This window comes from Vigna unguiculata, chromosome 2 (assembly GCF_037176805.1).
Source record: "Vigna unguiculata cultivar grain cowpea cultivar isolate G323 ecotype 2 chromosome 2, ASM3717680v1, whole genome shotgun sequence".
Classification (NCBI taxonomy): Eukaryota; Viridiplantae; Streptophyta; class Magnoliopsida; order Fabales; family Fabaceae; genus Vigna; species Vigna unguiculata.
The window spans coordinates 30,338,029-30,358,547 of record NC_140793.1 but is presented as its reverse complement, the minus strand read 5'-3'; the positions used below and the strand labels follow the sequence as shown (position 1 = coordinate 30,358,547).

The 20,519-nt window shown below is 24.6% G+C and overlaps 1 protein-coding gene across 1 annotated transcript; it reads right to left on the bottom strand.

Moving 5' to 3' along the window:
* Positions 1 to 7,007: 7,007 nt before the first annotated feature.
* Positions 7,008 to 9,926, bottom strand: LOC114171554 (G2/mitotic-specific cyclin-1-like). Its single transcript, XM_028056505.2, has 10 exons — positions 9,706 to 9,926; positions 9,463 to 9,589; positions 9,282 to 9,338; positions 8,986 to 9,031; positions 8,616 to 8,891; positions 8,345 to 8,434; positions 8,029 to 8,250; positions 7,835 to 7,933; positions 7,552 to 7,730; positions 7,008 to 7,466 (listed from the first exon to the last, which is right to left on the bottom strand). Exons 1-10 carry the CDS (start codon positions 9,758 to 9,760, stop codon positions 7,322 to 7,324), a joined length of 1,296 nt encoding a protein of 431 aa, XP_027912306.2. The 5' UTR covers positions 9,761 to 9,926; the 3' UTR covers positions 7,008 to 7,321.
* Positions 9,927 to 20,519: the final 10,593 nt, after the last annotated feature.

Genomic DNA, 20,519 nt, shown 5'->3' with positions numbered 1-20,519 from the left:
GTTTATCCCATTTGACGATTCGTCTTATTTTAAAAAATTTAAAGTATATGACACATTTTTATATGGCGATTACTTTATATTAAAAAGTATATGAATTATACCACGATTAAAAAATTATTAATAAATATTATATAATTTAAATATATATATATATATATATATATATATATATATATATATATATATATATATATATATATATATAAAAGATTTGGATGTTTTAAAGTTACTTTAATTCTTTGCAATCCATTTATAGATTAAAATCTTAAACTTATCAAATGGTAGTTTCTGATACCAGATCTATAATTAAAATATGAATTCATACTAAATGATCGATTGTCTGTTTTTTTATAGTCATAGCGAAAAAATATGTGCTTACGCGCATGTGTATTATTTTTTTTACAAGAATAAAAAATAATAAAATTAATAAAAATATTTGTTATTATAATTATAAAATATTATTATTATTGTAGATAATTTTTTAATTAAATAGTTATTAAATTTTAAAAGATTATCAAATTAAGAAAAATAGTTAAATTAAAAAATAGGTAAAATTAATAAAATAATAATTTAAATTTAAATAAAATAATTAAAAGATAAAATTAAAAAATAAATATATGGAAAAAATAAATATTTTCTTTATATATAGATAGGTATAGATTTACATGTAATCAGTTTATGATATTTATTTATGTATAATTATTTTGTGTTTAATAATTTATCATTCTTCTATTGTTTGAAAATATTGTCATTATATTTGTTACATGTAAAAACTTAATAAAATTTATATATGCTTCTTATTACTTTTAAGGCACACTGTACTTTCAATGAAGTACTATGTTTTTAAAAAGATTTATTTTGTATATTTTAATTTGGCATTTTATGTTTTGAAAAATATATATTTTATTTTATTTTTAATTAAACTGTTAAATAGACTAATAACATGTATAAGTCAGCCTTGATAACCTATTTAACATTTTTTTATTAAAAAGACCAATAAAGGTTTTTAAAAATATGAAGCATCACAGTAAATTTTTAAAACTTAATATGGTAAAAAAAACAAAAATAGGTGACATTTAGCCATAACATTAAGTATTAATAAATTAAATAAATAAATCTTATCTTTGCATCTTTTTAGATTAAGCTTAGTTAAATTGATGTAATCAAAATTTTGTACTAATCCATCCAATTAACTCTCCTAGATATTTTATTTTCAGTTCATAACTTAATTTTTCTACTTTTTGTTGACTTTTTGCAATTCAATTCAAATTTGTATTCTTCAGTAGGCGTGTGCATATGCAAGATGATTGGTTCACGGGTCACTACCCAAACATCTCACTCAAAGCATTGTTTTAGTCACAAGAAAAATAGTTTTAAATATAACATTTTATCATTAAATATGTTAGGTTGGATTTTTAAGTATGTCTTTAAAAAGTCAAATTAAGTTGAAATTACTTTGTCTTATTTGAAATTAAGTGGAGAGGAATTTTCTTCCTCACAAGAAAAGGTTATTTTTTTCAATTTTTGAAAGAAAAAATTTGTTGGTATAAAATTGTTATTTTTATTTTATTTATCATTTGTTTAAGTTGATATGTTATTAGTAGGTTTAGGAATATATGATTCTTCATTCTAATTGATGAGATCGTCAATTTGTGATTAATATTTTAATTACGAGTTTGAAGATAATTATTTCATAACATATTTTAATATTTTTAGTTGTTGTGTCGTTGTTTTCCATCAAAATACAGTTAGTTAAAAAATTAATAAATAAGAAATATATTGTTAGAAACTACGTTAGGAATCATGAAAAATTATCACTGTATTTAATAATAATATATTTTCATACTTTCGATTTTCTGGCCTTTCCAAATATAAGAAGTTTGGTCTTTATTATTCTCTATCCAATAGTTACAACAATGGTTTGATCATATTGTTAAAAATAAATGTAAAATAAAATGTTTTATGTAATAACGACTCAGAAAAATTTATTATTTAAACTGTTAAATGTTAAATTAATTATATTAAATACTTTTAAGTGAGGAACAAATTTTAAACTTTTAGAAAGAAAGATTTAAAAAATTTGAAGAATGAGAATCCCTATATAAATTTTTTTAAATAATAATCAATATTTAAAGACTAATTTAAAGATTTATTTTCTAATTAAAAATAAGTTTAGAGATCAATTTATTTAGTGACTAAAACTTTGATAGTTAATGACCAATTTGTAGAAACAAATTCATAAAATAAACTATTATAATTATCAATTTAGAGATCAATAATATATTTTTTAACTATTTTAGTTATTAATAATTAATAATTTTTCTTGTAGTATATATTAGTTAACTAATTATTTATATTATTTCTTAAAAATATTTGAAACTCGTTATCTTTGACTTCTATCTTAAATTCTAAGAAAACTACTATTTTTTTTTTCTAGATGTGACTTATCTATGTATAAGATAATCAATTTTTAAGTTAAGATTACGTGAACGTACTTTCTATTAAGTGAGTCTTTTTTTTTTTTTGCTGGATCTCAAATATTTGTTGTTTTTGTGTATAGGTCGAGGTTTGCTCTTCTGCGAGTAATATAATGAAAAAAAAAATATATGATAATTTGAGGTTTCATAATAATGCAGTTATTTTTTAGTAAACTTTTACAAAATTAAGCTACAACTTTTCAAACACCTTTTTATCTTTCAGTAATTTACATCAAAATAGGTTCAACAATTAAATGATAAGACAAATTTGATAATTTTAATATTATTAAAAAAAAACTTCAAATTTAATTAAATTTTATGAAATTAGCTTGGAAAATAAGATTTGTATAATTTATATTACAATTTAGTTTTATTCAACGTAAATCTCTAAAATATTAAAATATTAAGGTAAGTTAAATACGGTTAACCAAACTAATATTGGAATGAAAATTTGAAAACCTTCGGTTAGGCATTTCAGTGGTTTATTGTGATAGCAAATACTTTCTTTAGGATTTTGAATTTTGATGAATATGCATGTATCTATAAAACTTTAATTTTATTTTTTTATTATTGTTAAATTGTGAAAGTTGAAATTTTAAAACTGGGAATTAAGTGCGAGATAGAATTGTATATGTGGGTTATAAGGTTTGTATAACTGCTTGAATTTAAAGTTATGGTTATTATATAATAATGTATATTTTGTTGTTGAATAATTGATTGTTTGAAGGAAATTTAATAGAGATAATGATATTTTGATTTGTATAGAAAAATAATTATTTACAAGTAAAATGAAAACTTGTGTTAGATCAAGTGAGAAATAAATTAATTTGTATGATTAGTATGTCGCTCAAACTACAGACTACAAAAAAACTTGATTAATAACTACCTTTATTAAAAAAAAGTAATTTTAAAAAACTAAATAATAAAATTGATAAAACATTTGGTATTAATAAGAAAATATTGTATTTATAATTTACAGATTTAGAAGCAAAGACGACTTCGTACACACATCTCTTTCACACAGAACTGTTTCTTCTCTTAAGTTTTTATTGATTTGTCACGTTCTTATTTTTAAATTAAAGCTATCAAATAACATTTTTTTTTCTAACTTATTCTCAAAAAGAGTTATTTAAAATTGACTATGAAAGTGGTGTAATTTATGATAGGTATTAGGTTAATGATTATTTTGGTTTTTGGTATTTCTTTTGATGTTTATAATAAAGGTATGTTGACAGTATAAAATAAAGAGGGAAAAGTAGTTTTAAAGGTTATTAAAGGTGACTAGAAAAAAGCAGAACAATTTTACAAATTTTTTAATCGGTATTTTTTTAAAATTATATTTTTATTAATTTTAAATTAATTTAACTAAATACATTTTTGTTTTTTATTCATTTTAATTATAAAGACAAATAAGTAATCTTATATTTTAATCTTATATTTTAATTTTATTTTATCACACTCTTCAAATCATTTATCATTTACAAAATTTGATCAATTTTTTATTAAAATATTTTTATCTATCTCTCGAAACAAACATCACCACAATTTTGGTCACTCTTTCTCAAATCCTTTATCCAATCAAATACATATTTTATGCCCATTGATAGATAATAAATAATGATAAAACAATTAAAAGAAAATAAAAAATGTCTAAATTAATTTATAAGTTCTAATAAAAATGTGGATTAATTATGTTTTTAGTGTTTAACTTTAAATAAAAATTAAGATTAGTCAATTTTCAAAATTTTAAATCATTTTGTCCAACATTTTTATAATTGTACAAATTTAGTTTTTTTAACCAAAATTTTGTTTAAATTTATTTAATGTTTAAAACGTGTGTTCAATTAACATTTAAGTGAAAATATGTCAAATAACTCAAATCTTATGATAAAACATTTAAAACGAAAAATAATTTTAACAAAATTTGATTAAAATAATTAAATCTATATATTGTATTTCTAGAGTAAAAAGGATTAAATTAGATTAAGATTTCAAAAAATTAATTTAAATTTTTACGAAAAAAAAATAAAAAACATATTTGAACTTAAAAATATTAATTTAAAGATAAAATAATGAAAGTTTAATATTTCAAATATACTTGAATGAAGTTATTATTTGAGAAAAAACTTAAATGAATAATAATTATTTTTAGACAAAATGTGTCAGTTTTCACTTTCTCTCTCATATGTTAGATTTGTAAAGGAACATCTAAATTTGATTTTACTTAACAAATATTAAAATCTGGGCTCGTGATTAATAAAAATAATTGTATCAAATCATACTGATATCATAATTGTAGTAGTTAAAAATGTTATTTGAAGACATAATGTTATTTTAAAAATGATTATTTATTTACGTTTTACTTTCCTGATCTTTCCTGGTCAGATCAAATCTATAAACTTTATAAAAAATTTAATTAAATAAAATTACTTCAACCTATACCATTTTTATTTTTTTAAAATTAAATAATTATCATGTAAATGAAAATTTTATTTTTAAAATTTGTTTATATATATATATATTATAAATAAATATTAAAAACTTATTTAATATACAAATATTTTTCAAGTTTTTCTATTGATTAATTAATATTTTAATTAAATAAATTAAAATAATTATTTCATTTATATGTTATAATTACTAATTAAAATATAATTTATAAATACTAATGTTCAAATTAAAAAATATTATATATTTAGGTTCTTATAAAATGTAATATAAAAAATTTAACTTTTAAAATTATTTTTATTTTAAATTTTAATTAAAAAATAATCAACGGATCGAAACAAATTAATTTTAACCTATCAATTTGATGTGTTAAACAAACCAAACTAAAACAAACCACAAATCCACAAACTACTACAATCCACGAACTAAATCCATTTTGCCACCCAGTTATATAAATAAAAATATTATTTACGTAAATTTTAACGTGAATAATATACACACAATAAATATTAAAATATAATACTATCCTTTTTGGTTTATCTTGGTACTCTAAATTTAAAAATTGTTTTAAGAAAGGATTGGTCGAAGAATGTAGCCTTGTGAAGAGCACAGGGGTCAACGAAACATTAAAGAAAACATTTATTTCAGGGTCAGTTTGCACAAACCAAGGTGATGAAAGTTGCAGCATATATAGTAAAAAATTAACTTCTAGTAATATAAATAAGTTTTATTATAAATAAAAATATACAAAATCATCTTATCTAACTTGAATTTACCTACTTAAATTATAAAAAAAAAGTTTAGATCTTTATTTTATTCATTCAGTTCTTATTTATTATTTTTTCTTCAGAGTGTCACCATCATAAGAGATTAATTATGATTACAACATTCTTAATAATGTTTATTACATTTATAAGTATATTATGCACGTAGTTTATATTTATTTTACCAACAAAAATATTATATTTTAAATTAAATTTAAAATATGTATAATAAAAAAAATCAAATGTTATATTATTATTAATTCAATAACATACTATCATTAAACAATTATAAACTACATAAAATAAGGTAAAAACGCACAAAAATTATTAAATAAACATAAATAAGATACCTCACACAAAAACACGCAAAAATTATTAAATAATCATAAATAACATAATATAATTGGATAAAATAAGATTATGGACAAGTAACTATACAGTTATAGTTACAATTAACATAAAATTATTAAATAAACTGATGTTAAAGACATTCCACCAAATAATTATAATCATAAATAACATAATATAACCGAACAAAATTAAATTAGAGACATCTCACTATTATAGTTATAAATAACATAAAATAATCAAACAATATCAAATTAGAGAAATCCTACCAATTAATTATAGTTATAAAACAAAAATTTTAATTAAAGTATTAACACACAAAACTATAAAAACTATAAATATCTTCTATTAGGCATTGTATTAACACACTAAAATTATAATTAAAGTATTACATTACAAATTTTGTATAATGATTTGCTGAAACTTTTTTACTCTCCTATCCTACATTCTTTAACCTATTTATTTAGAGTCTAATAATATTACAATTTTTGTAAAGTTATTATTGTATATTTTACTCTGTTATCCTAGATCTTCTTTCACCTATTTATTTATAGTCAAACAATATTACAATATATACTTCTAAAGTTTATTTTCATTTGTTTATTTTTATTTTTTGTTCTAATATCCGTAACTATTGTTATATTATTGAATAGTAATTTGAAGTTTTACCTATATAATATGTTTTAGAAATGTCAATATCATAAAATATTTATGTCAATATGTTTTATATCTACTCAGACTCACAACACAACATGGTTCTATATCATAAAATATTTATGTACAAAAATTACTATGAACCACTTAGTTATTTGTTTTTGAGTTAAAAAACAACACATACAATAACTACTTCTTGTTTTTTTGAGTCAAACAACAACACATATCAAAATCTATTCAGCTGTTGTTATAAATATCCAATTCACAGATATAATAATCACTCAGCAAAAGTAAATAAAAACAAGTCACCAAATACTTGTTGAATGAATGAAGTTGTTTGTATGTCATGGTTTTCATTATTTTGTTCAATGGGAACAAGAGAAATACACGACTCAAGTATGTTCTGTTCATTTAGAACATAACAGAAAGTAAAAATAACATGAGTAGTTTAGATAGAACAACAAAATACTTAAGACAAACCCGACACTTGAGACACAACATATAATAAGTGCAACCTAAGTTGCTCACATTCATGTGCATGCATGCATCAACCAAATGGCCCCCCAATTATCATAGTCAAGTGTATCATATCATGATGATGGTGTTTTGTTAGTGGCTATACATGGCCTGCTACAACGAGTTCTCCACAAGAAAACGTGCGGGTTCACATTTTGCAGTGTAGTTAAATTTAGATGAACAGTACTTTCTATGTACCCCAGTAAGTTTCCCATTCCCAGCCTTCTGATGAAAATCAACCATTGATGTAGAGCACTCTCTGTGAGTCACAATTAATCACACATTAGTATAATCAACACAACACCATATTGGGTAATAGGAACATAAAATTATACACCACTTACAATAGCTGATCTTCTGAGTAATTGGAGTGCCATTCACATGTTTTACTCCATTGTTTGAAGCCATAAATGGAGCATTGTGCTGTGTAAACAGCAGCTGCTGCTAACAATGATGGAGGGAACTTCAGCATCTCATATTCCACTAGAGATAGCTCTACCAGGAAGAAAGCAAGTAGCTCAAGCTGTTGAGGAATAATAATAGAGTGAAAAAAAATTAGTGCATGATTCCAAACTCAGATAATCTTTGGCAGCAGAACTACATGATGAAGTTCTTACTACTTCTCACCTTTCTGTCTGCTTGAGCAGCCTTTAGGAATCTTTTCATAAAAACATATGCTGTTGGCACAGACATGTTAAACTGCAATGTGTTGACCATCAACTTCTCCTGCATAGTTTACAATGAACAAACTCAATTAGTTCAGCTACACAATTCTATCAAACAGTTTATCTGCAATGTGTCAATGAGGCAAAAAAATCTACCATATCCAGAACTTCCTTTCTTGTGTATGCTTTGTCTGATATGAGAATTAGATCCCCCAGCACAGGAACTGAAACTTCTTCATACTTGCATGCCAGAAGCATTGCAACTAGTCCAACCAACTGAAGTTTCTTTCTTACCACTGTCTGCTTTGCCAGAAATCTGTCTATAAGATTAACAGTTAGAAACAATGTCTCGTGCATGAGGTCAAATTTGTCGTGCACCTGAAAGATCAAAACAAACATGTCAGGGAATTCAAAATTGACAGAAAACAAAACAAAATCCATAAGGATTATTATTGCAGCACAGATCGTTTACCTCAATAAGCCAGTCAATGAGTATAGCCCTCATCCTTTCATTAATGTCAAATTGCTGTGTCATGTAATTGGGTGAGACACAACTAGAACCCTGCATTGTAGCAATGTTGTTTAGTTATCAAAATTCAATAGAAAATGCAACTTTTGAATGCAGTACTAAAAAAAGTTCAATTGACAAATCAGAATCCAGACAGTATCCCCAGTTAAAGTTAAAATGTTTTGAAAGAGTCAGAAAAGTGCACTGAATTCAAACTATTCAATTCCCAATTTACCTCCATTTTTCTGTAGTAGGTGTAAAGATCTTCAATATAATCCACCACTGCAAGGGGATTATTTGCGTCACATATATCAATGTCCAAAACTGTCTCATCAATTATATCCTCCATCTCAACTTCCTCCATCTGATCTACTTCATTATGCACCGGCTCTGTCTGTTCTAAAGACATTGGCACTGGTTGGTCATCCGTTGGCTTGAGTTCATCATCAACAAATATAACCTCTCCAAATCCATTTGAATTTGAATTTCCCAAGTTTGACTTCTTGGTTACCTGTTCATTCATTCAAATTGACCCCACCACTCAGTTTCAACTTTCAAATTTATGTGCATTTGTGCAAAGCATCAAAATTTCACCATAAAAGTACCTCAACACGATTTTGCTGTGTGCTAGCAATCTGTGCAGCAAACCTCCTAAAAGCAAACCAACATCAACAATCCGTTACATTGAAACTTGTGTCTAAAATTAAAGATCATAAATAAAAGTCTCATTAATCGATTTCTTTTCTTTCTTCCCTCTAGTGAGAAACAGAAAGAGGCTTATATATACTAACACTCATTGAAACGCAGTTCAATTTCAAAATTCAAACACTTGTTTTCACTTTTTTCATCCGCCCAAATAAAACTCCAGATCACACTAAAGGGTTTTATTGTATTCTCTAACCTTGTGATGGGTCGATGCCCCGGATCCGCCTGCTTCTTCTCACACATATCTTGTTTTCTGAAAGTGAAAACCACACCATCAACATCACAGACCCAAAAAAAAAAAAAACTGAAAAAATCACAAGACAAACAAAAAAGAACAGCATGAATCAATCGAAAAAGATGAAATAAAAAAAAATTACTCTGCCAATGTTCTCTTGTTAACAACACAAGGGTAAGGTCTTCCTTCCGCCACCAGATCCTGATTGATCACGCTCAACGCCCTTCTGTTCTGCCCCACCTTTCTGTTTCCCCCATGATTCATCCCTCCTATCACAACATCCAAAAAAAAATTAATAAACAAAAATCCCTCAATACCCATGTTGTTTTTATCATTAAATCTTGAATCTTTCCTCAACATTGAAACCGAAACCTTCACTTAATACCTTGAAAACTAGTGGGGTTCACTGGTTTAGATCTGTTCTCATCTGATATAACCATTGTGGATGAACACACAGAAACAAAGAACCACCACTAGACTACGATCAGAGGGAGAAGGGCATGTAATGGAGGAGGAAATGGAAGTGGGTAGGTACTCTTCTACACTAATTAACAGTGACACTACAAGCACCACACTGAATGACTGAAACCATGGGGTATTTGTCTGGTGAGAACACTTTTCAAAACTCAACGGCTAGTCACTAATGACCGTTGGATCCTTGGGCTGGCACCACCATTACTTTATTTTTTTTTTCTATTTTTTCTAAGTTGTCTCTCTGTCCTAAATTCTAATAACGGTAATAAAATGCCTCCCATGTGGAGAAGCGTGTAGCCGTAGCCAACCCTCCATCTCTTTTTTTTTTTTTTTTTTAAACCACAGTTACCATTACACTTTACTATTCTACCTTTTTTTGGTCTTTTACTCTAAGGTAAACAATTTTATTTATATTAAAAATGTAATAATTATGATTAGCATAGATGATTAATTTTGTACATGTTTATGTTTTTCATTGCATAATAATTATGGCTGATTAACAGTTTTTCTTTATCTAATTGTTTCCAATTTAAGATAACATTAAAGAACTTCCATACGAAGATTATAGCTGTGTTAGAAAACAAAATTACATTTTAGGTATTTTAGTAAATATTTTAATTAGCTTGAAAATATGATATTTTTATAGTTTAATATATTAAACGTTTGAATAAAAATTATTCTAAATCTTTCGAGATTTAGTTGAAATTAGATTTAGTTTATACATTTCAAAAATTATGACTCTCATATTTGGTTGAGTTGGAATACGGATGATAAGGTACGAAATATTTTTAATGACGGTGAATGAACAAGAATTTAAAATTTATAGGAGACAATTTATTAAAAGTTATAGTACATTTCCAAATTTTAGTCGTATATGTATATTTCATATGCATATATTTTCATACTAAATAATAATTGTGACGTTTTTATTTATATATATATAGAGTGTTTAATCTTGTGGATTTTTTTGTTAGTGTTTGCTTGCAATTTATTTTAACTTTGGAAATTTAGTAAGAGATAAGTTATAGTTTATTACTATGATTTTTCAATAAAATTTATCTTTCTCTTTTCTTAATATTCCGACAAGAATGGAAGAAGGTAAGTCGTGAGAAATAATTGATATATTTGGAATAGTAATGTTGTGTTGAAATCTTATAAGATTATTTATTTATCTGATACTAAATATTATTTTAATTATTAAAATATAAAATGATAGTATTTAATCTTTTTCAATTTAACTTAGGTGATAAGAAGACAAAAAAAACTATGAATGTGAAACCAATGATTGGGTGTTGAATTTGGCATTTTCTTTGCTGCGTTTCTCTCTTCCCTATCTCTTATAACGGTCATTGTGCGCTCCTTCCTGCGCTCTACCGCACTTCTAATTTAGAATTCAGTTTTTCTCTTCTTTATTTTTTAAAATGTGAACAAAAACAAATAAATAAATATATGTATTTTCTGATAACACTGTCAAATTTATAAAATTTTCATAATGTTTCATTTATGTAATATAAATTAGCACTTGAAGTAAGATCTTCAATCTAACTGCCTCATATAGACATAGTGTATGCATGATTAAACACTGCATTATAGTTGATTTTGAACACACTCATCTCATGATTAAATATTACATAAAGTTCAGATATGTTTAAATAGTTTGATAACCAGCAACATAACACGGTACATCTTAATTTGGATAGAATTTAATATTATATTAGAAGGTGAATTTAATACTAATTGTTTTTTTATAAAAATAGTCTCTACTTACATAATATATATTTTGGTCCTATTTGATATTATTCTTCCTTATTAATTACTTTTATCTTTTCTTAAAATATAAAAATTAATTTTTGTTAAAAATTTTTTTTTATAAAGATTGTCAAACTAATTTTGGTTAAAACTATTTCATCTTTATAAAGATGGTTAAATTAATATTAAAGAATTTTTTCCTTACAGAATAAAGTAAACCGTTCAAACCACACAAAATTATCTCACATATACAATTTTTATAAATTAAAACGAATTAAGTTAAAAAAATTATACCTGTTAATTTCTAAAATTTGAATATCAAACTGTATCAGAATTTAACATAAAAAATAATTTGTAATCTTATATTAAAAATAAAAATAAAAAACATATTTAATTTTATTTTTCTTAAATGTTTATTTTAATTTATTTTATCCTTTTATAAATCTTGAAAAACTCAAATTATGAAAGAGTAGACTGTCCATCTTCTTCCCTACTATTTATTATCTATATTTATAATCTAAACATTTTGAATGATGTTCATCTGTAACTCATTATCAAATTATGTTTTATTAATATATAAAACAAATTTTACATCTTATTTGTATGTTAGAGATAAAAACAGTAACGTCCTCATCAGCATTAACATCTATATTTATAATATAAACATTTGGAAATTTAGAATGATGTTTATCTATTTCGAAACTCATTATCAAATGTCATTTTTTAAGATATATAAACGAAATTTACATTGTATTGGTTTAATTTATGTTAAAAATGAAAACATTAACGGTGTGTCCGAAATTCAAATTAAGACATGTTTGGACATGTGTTTGAAAAATTGAACGTGAATTAATCAAATAGAAGAGTTACTAAGTGATTTTTATTTATCTACTATCTTTGAAAATCAGTCAAACAACTTATGAATATGATTTATGATTTTGATGATTTCATATTTATTAAAATCAAATTTAGATGTCTCTCACGTGAAACTTTCATGCACTTATTATCGTCGAAGCTTTGTATTTATTTTCTGATTCAAATTTGTTTATATGTTTTTTAGAATTCAAATTTAATTAAAATGTTGATTATATTAATTTGTTAATAATTTCCTTACATATGTAGACGTTCATGAGATATATGAATGGTTGAATTATTTAAATTATTGTTTATAACATTAAATAAAAAACGCGTGAGGACGATAAGTAAGATGTTATATTGTAATATAAAAAGGTTTAAAAAAATTATTGTATGTTTTAATAGAAAAGAAAAATAAGAAATAATATAAAAAGTCATATTTTTTATACTTTATAGAAATATTTTTTTTTAAAGTACAAAAATAAAATAATTTAATATTATATACAACTTTAAAACATTTTAAACATTTAACTTAAATTTTCTTTTCTTTTCTTTTTTATTTATGAAAGGAGTTGCTTACACTTTTTCCCTCTTAATTATATAACCATTATACACTATTACTATTACTACTACTATTATTATTATTATTATTATTATTATTATTATTATTATTATTATTATAATTATTATATAACCATCATATACTATTATTATTATTATTATCACTAGTGTACACATAAAAGTAATGTATATACGCATTTTTAAATATAAATGATAGTATGTTAATAGGTGATAATAGTATAATGTTATTAAGTTAATATATAAAATAAGTTTATATTTATTAAAAATAAAATGAAATAAATAGAGAAATCAATTGTTGATGAATAAAAAAAAACAGTTTTATATAAAATAGGTAAAAATAACCTTTAATTTTAAAAAAAATAATAAATAATTATACTGTAAAAGACATAATTAATATTATGAAATGTGGACAGATAATCTTCTTTATATATTATTATAAATTATTATTATTATTATTATGTTTTTATTTGACTGAATTAAATTTAATTCAAAATATAAAAAAGTAAAAATAATTCTTAAAATTATTGTCAGAGATTTTATCACTCTTTGTTATATAATAATAATAATAATAATAATAATAATTTATTTTTATTTGACAATTCAAAATATTATAATTTTTATGTTAGGATTGTTATATAAAAGATTAAAGGACAAAACTATCCTTATAAATTGACTTTTAGCTTTAACGTCTTCTGTGACAACACAAATATTAAAATATCATTTTAATAAATTGTATTTATTGAATATTGGTATAAAATTTTTCTTATATAATATTATTTATTACTAAATATGATATATTTATTAAATTTAAATGTAATGATAATGGATGTGTATTAAATATATGTTTTTAATTTAAAGTAAAATATCATTATTATTATTATTTTTAAATTAAAATAATTACAACAAATTTAATGCATACTTATGTATACACATTAAATATTTGTCTTACTATTTATTGAAGTTTAATTTATCAAATATATTTAAAGTAGAATATATGAAATTTGTATTAGCATGATACATAATAATTTATTTCATTATTCTTAATTGACTGAATTAAATTTAGGTAAAAATGAACGTTTGTATATTTCAATTGTGAAAAAATTAAAATTAATTTTGTAAACTCAGATTTTAAAGTGAGTGGTCATGATGCTAATATTAAGATAGTATTTAATTAATTTTATTCAAATATATTATATATATATATATATATGAGTTATATATATATATATATATATATATATATATATATATATATATATATATATACGTGAAGAATAGAATAAGAAAAAAGTGGATTCTGTATTTTCTTGCTTGTGCGGAATTTTGAAATATTTTTAGGATTTTCTCTATTTTAACATCTTTAACTAGTAAATAAAAAAAAACAAGTTCAAAAAAAAATACCAAATTATCAACGGAAAGAGAGGGATTCGAACCCTCGGTACAAGAATTTGTACAACGGATTAGCAATCCGACGCTATAGTCCACTCAGCCATCTCTCCCCAATTGAAAAAAAAAAGAATTACTTTGTTTATGTTATATCACATAAACAAGAAGAACAAAAAGGGAGCTTAAAAAAAAAAGAGACTTGCTTTTTTTTTATTCTTTTTTATCTTATCTATCTTTTTTTTATTATTCTATATATTTTAGTTTTCTTTTTTTCTTTTTATACAGCCAATGAGCCCGGCTAGTACCTAGTCGGGCTCTTTTTCTTTTATTCCCATGAATATTGAAGAAAAATTCTTTATTTGAATATATTTTATTCGAAAAAAAAAATATTTGTAATTAAAAAAAAATAAGAGATACAGATAGATTCCTATGAGATAAAACCAAAATAAGATAATATAAAAATGTTCTCTTTTCTTACTCCCTTTCTTTTTTTTTCTGGTAACGTAAATTGTATATATATAACCTTCAGCAAAATAAAAAAATGAAAATTATCCCGTTTTTCAAATTTCATTAGAAGATTCTCTAATGAAACTTGTCAATACTCGACTTATTAGAATATTATGCCCCCCATTTCTTTATTTTGTCTGATTGCTTTGTTCAACAAAAGATACAATAATGATATTGTAGCGGGTATAGTTTAGTGGTAAAAGTGCGATTCGTTTCAAGGACCCCCCAAAAGTTAAGGGATCCCCCATTTGATTCATATGCCGATCAAAAACTTTATTTTTTACTTAAAGGGACTCCTTTATACCCCTCGATGAATTATTTGCGATATAATATACAGTATTGTAATTTGTATACAAGAAGAATCAAATCGAATTTGACAAATTGAGTTTTAAAATTATGAAACATAAGTTTTTGGAATTGGATCTATAATCCAAATTTTTTGAGTATTACTAAAGGATCTATGGAGAGAAATATACAAAGTTTCTTTCTAATCGTAACTAAATCTTCCATTTTTTTGCATAGTAAAAATTGAAGCAAAATAGCTATTAAACGATTCTTTTAGTTTACTAGAGACATCGACATTTTTTTAGCTCGACGGAACTTTTCTTCTTTTCCTAAAGATTTTCTGAAATAGAAATAGAGAACGAAGTAACTAGAAAAAAAACATAGATTGTTAGAATATTGCTCTTCTAGAGGGATCATCTAAAAAGCAAGATATTTGAAACCTATTCATACAAAAAGGCTGACATAGATGTTATGGGTCAATTTTTTTTATTGTCCATCTCTTCATTCCGTAAAGGAGTCGAATGAAACAAAAGTTTCACGTTCAGTTTTGAATTAGAGACGTTAAATCAAAATGATGAATCAACGTCGACTATAACCCTTAGCCTTCCAAGCTAACGATGCGGGTTCAATTCCCGCTACCCGCTTCTATTTTATTCTATTTAAATCTATCTTTTTTCTTCGAGAATGAATCTAGAATTCTTAAAGAATTTGTCAATTCTTCATTTTCATTTCTTAATTTAGTTTTAGTTATATATATTCAATTATATTCAATTGATTTTTCTTTTTTATTTTTTTTTCTTTTATTCTAAATATTTTATTTATTTTATTTTTATAATTTCTAGAATTCTTTATATTTGTTTGATTCTTTAATCTTTTTAATAAGGTTTAGTTAAAAAGGTTAAAGAATCAAATATAAAATAGAAGCGTCCATTGTCTAATGGATAGGACAAAGGTCTTCTAAACCTTAGGTATAGGTTCAAATCCTATTGGACGCAAGTTGTTTGCATATCTAATTTCAACCTTGTCCTTCTATTTTTTTTGATTTATTACATTTTGATTCGAATTCATTATATATAATATTCAAATGAAATAAAAACATATTAAAAGATACTAATTATAAAAATTGGAAAATTGAATTACAAAATTATTTAATGATTCATCAATTTTTTTCTACTTGTTCCTGGAATAAAAAGAGTTCCATCTGTTCTTTAATAGCGTCCTTTAAAAGGGCTTCTGCTTCCCCAGTGAATGTCTTGGTAGAAGATATGATTTCTTTGAATTGAGGTTTATTGGTCTTTAAGTAAGCACGTAACTCAACAAGAAATTTCCTTACCTGTCCAATTTCTAATGAATCAAGATAACCATTCGTTCCGGTATAAATAGTTACTATCTGTTCTTCCACAGTAAGAGGAGTTGATTGGGATTGTTTAAGCAACTCGCGCAATCGTTGACCTCTTGCTAATTGATTTTGAGTAGCTTTATCTAGATCAGAAGCGAATTGTGCAAAAGCTTCTAATTCTACGAATTGTGCTAATTCCAATTTTAATTTACCAGCTACTTGTTTCATGGCTTTGATTTGAGCCGCCGATCCAACTCTGGAAACTGAAATACCAACATTAATAGCGGGTCTTATTCCAGCATTGAATAGATCGACCGATAAGAATATTTGGCCATCTGTAATGGAAATTACATTCGTAGGAATATAAGCTGAAACATCTCCCGATTGAGTTTCAACTATTGGTAAAGCAGTCATACTTCCTTCGCCTAACTGAGAACTTAATTTAGCGGCTCTTTCCAAAAGACGCGAATGTAAATAAAAAACATCCCCTGGATAAGCTTCGCGACCTGGTGGTCTTCGTAATAGAAGAGACATTTGCCGATAAGCCTGTGCTTGTTTGGAGAGATCGTCATAAATGATTAAAGTGTGACGTTCACGGTACATAAAATATTCAGCCAGAGCTGCTCCTGTATAAGGCGCGAGGTATTGTAATGTAGCTGGAGAATCCGCTGTTTCAGCTACTACAATAGTGTATTCCATTGCTCCTCTTTCTTGTAAGGTAGTCACCACTTGAGCCACAGAAGATGCTTTTTGACCAACAGCTACATAAACACATATTACATTTTGTCCCTGTTGATTGAGAATTGTATCTGTGGCTACTGCTGTTTTACCTGTTTGTCTATCTCTAATAATTAATTCTCGCTGGCCCCGTCCTATGGGGATCATCGAATCAATAGCAATAAGTCCTGTTTGGAGAGGCTCATATACCGAACGTCTTGAAATAATACCGGGAGCGGGAGATTCTATTAATCGAGATTCCGAAGCTGAAATTTCTCCTCGACCGTCAATTGGTTTAGCCAGGGCATTTATAACACGACTCAAATAAGCTTCACTTACAGGTATCTGAGCAATTCTTCCTGTTGCTTTTACTGAACTTCCCTCTTGTATCAGCAAACCATCACCCATTAATACAACACCAACATTTTTTGATTCCAAATTCAAAGCAATGCCTATAGTACCTTCTTCAAATTCCACCAATTCACCCGCCATTACTTCATCAAGACCATAAATACGAGCAATACCATCGCCTACTTGAAGTACGATACTAGTATTTACAATTTTTACTTCTGTATTATATTGCTCAATGCGTTCACGGATAATTTTACTAATTTCATCTGCACGAATGGTTACCATGAAAATATCTTAAATTTATTTTTTATAAGAAAAAAATGATGCCTATACTCTATTTTATAATAGAAAGCCTAATCAGTTGTTTTTTTATTTCATCATCCCAAACATGCCAATATTAGCACTAACAGTATGTAAATGTAACTCGTTGTTCGAGCAACTATTTAGAGTTCCTAAAGCTCCCTGTAAGGCTTGTTGTAAAACCCGCTGTCGAACTTGATTAATAACTCTTTGTTGTTCAAAATCAATAGCTTCGTTTTTGTAATTTTCTAATTGTTCCAAAGTCGTATAAATTGAATTAATTAAATTCAATTTTTCTCGTTTGATCTCAGAATAGCCATTCACCCGAAACAGATCTGCTTCTGTTTCAACTTTCCTTAAGCGGGCCTGGGCTTTTTCGAGCTGTTCAATGGCGTTTTCCTGTAATTCTTCTGAGTTTCGAATAGTTCTCCAGATTTTCTGTTTTCGATTATCTAATAAATCACGTAATGAAAGTAGACTATCTTTCCATCCATTTCAAAATGTCTATGATCTCTTCCCGAACCAAACATGAATCTTTCGATTCATTTGGCTCTCACACTCAATTACTTATCGGAAATTTACCAATTTTTTATGTAATGAGCCTATCCTCTCTTCTCTATTCAAAGTGAAAACAATTACCAATATAAGACTAGAATATTCGGAGAACTCTTTTGACCAAATAAATATATGTCAACAAAGTTGTTTTTTTATTCAAATCCAAAGACTTCTTTTGAATTTATACATAGGTCATCCATCGAATAATTTTTTTGAAACCGTTTCCTTTCTGTATTAATATAGCGGTAGAAAGAGTACTACACTGCGTATAGACTTCAAACTCTTTTTAACCATGATAATAGTCCAAAATTTTTGATAAATAGAGAATCAAAGTGGACTACCAATAAAGCGCGAAATGATATATATATATATATATATATATATATATATATATATATATATATATATAACATTTCTAACATAATTATTCACATACAAATTTAGTTGAATCTTTCAAAAAATATATTACTAAAGCATTAAGTTAAATTTATTATTAATGAATTTTAATATTACATTTTATTATTTCCATATGAAACCAGTACTCATTAACACCCTAAAAACATAAAATCGAATTTTCTATTATAAAACAAATACTCAATTTATTGTACCATCTTCTAAAAACATAGACTCTTCGAAAAACAAATACCCATATTTTCAACTTTTCATCACTTAGACATTTTCTCTTTATTAATGTGATTGAAATTATTGGTGAAGAAAAAATATATTTGTTACATATAAGTGTCGATACTTAATTAATACACAACTAAAAAATAATTGTTTACATATCATCTTAAGTCTGTATTTGTTTGTACTTATTTATTGTAATAGAGAATGAATTTGTAAGTGACTTTTGTGATGATTGACGTATTTGAAGGAGTGAAAAGAGAGTGATGAAAGATTTGAGTAAAAAATTAGGTAAACTTATACAATTATTATTCCATCTTCATACTTCTATTATGACTTTTCATTGTATAATATATTATTTTTTTTTAAGTAGAAAAATGTGTTTTTGTTAATATGTTTTTATTTAATAAATATTATGGTGTTTTTTATGGTAAAAAAATTTACAAATGTATCTTTTATGGTAAAATAATATTTTTAAATTTTTTTATGTAACTAGAGTAAAAAGTTTAATTTAATTCTTTTGTTAAGTCCAATTTAAGAAAAGTTTCAATTTTTTTACGTCGTTAGCTTAAATAGTATTCACTATAAAAGATTGTAATTAATTAAATTGTAATTTTTAATTTTTTAGGCCATTACAGAAAAATGATATTTATCATAGAAATGTCCAATTATTTAAAACGTAATTAATTAGAGCTTTATTTTGAAGTGTTGTAGATTAGTCAATTTTAATTAGTTAAAAATTATATTTATGTTTAGATTAAATTAATTAATATCTTATTTAGATTAAATTTTTGATTGGATACAAAAAAATAATATTAATTATAAATGAATAGAATTAAACACTTTTTGTTAATATATTATAAATTTGTAATTTAGAAATTCTATTAGATAATTATGGTAGAAGTAAATTTATATTATTTTTAAACTAGCACATGTCAATTTAAAATAATTTTATAATTTTAAATTATTATTTAAATTTTTTTAAATGATTCCATTTTAATTTCTAAAAATCACAAAATATTTTTTTGCCAGTTTAAATATTAACTTACATTTTATTGTAATATAATTTACACTATTTGCAATTTAATTTAAATTACTTTTATATACAAAGGTAAACTAGTAACTTTATATTCTTATCAATTAAATTTTTATTTTTTACTTATCATATTAATAACATCGTTTGGTAATTCTCATCATCTTTCTTTCATTTCTCTTCTAATCTTATCATTTTTTTCCTAATTCAAAAAACTCAACTTTCACCCCTATTTTCTCTTAAATTCAATCAAATCCACTTTCTGAAACAACAAGACTAGATGTATGATTCCAAATTTATACAAATTTCATTGATCTCACTAAATATTGGCATACATTATAACTCATCTAAACAAGCCACAACTTAATTACTAATAAATTATAATTAATTTTTCTTTACACAAAAATAATAAAATAATATTCAAATACAAAATATTAATCAA

What these genes read in the sequence shown, in the direction of transcription:
- LOC114171554 (XM_028056505.2), bottom strand. Translation starts at nt 9,760, where the DNA reads ATGGTTATATCAGATGAGAACAGATCTAAACCAGTGAACCCCACTAGT. An exon ending in GAACCCCACTAGTTTTCAAG is followed by an intron (nt 9,590 to 9,705) that starts GTATTAAGTGAA and finishes ATGTTGTGATAG; the next exon opens with GAGGGATGAATCATGGGGGA. An exon ending in GGGCATCGACCCATCACAAG is followed by an intron (nt 9,032 to 9,281) that starts GTTAGAGAATAC and finishes GTTTGCTTTTAG; the next exon opens with GAGGTTTGCTGCACAGATTG.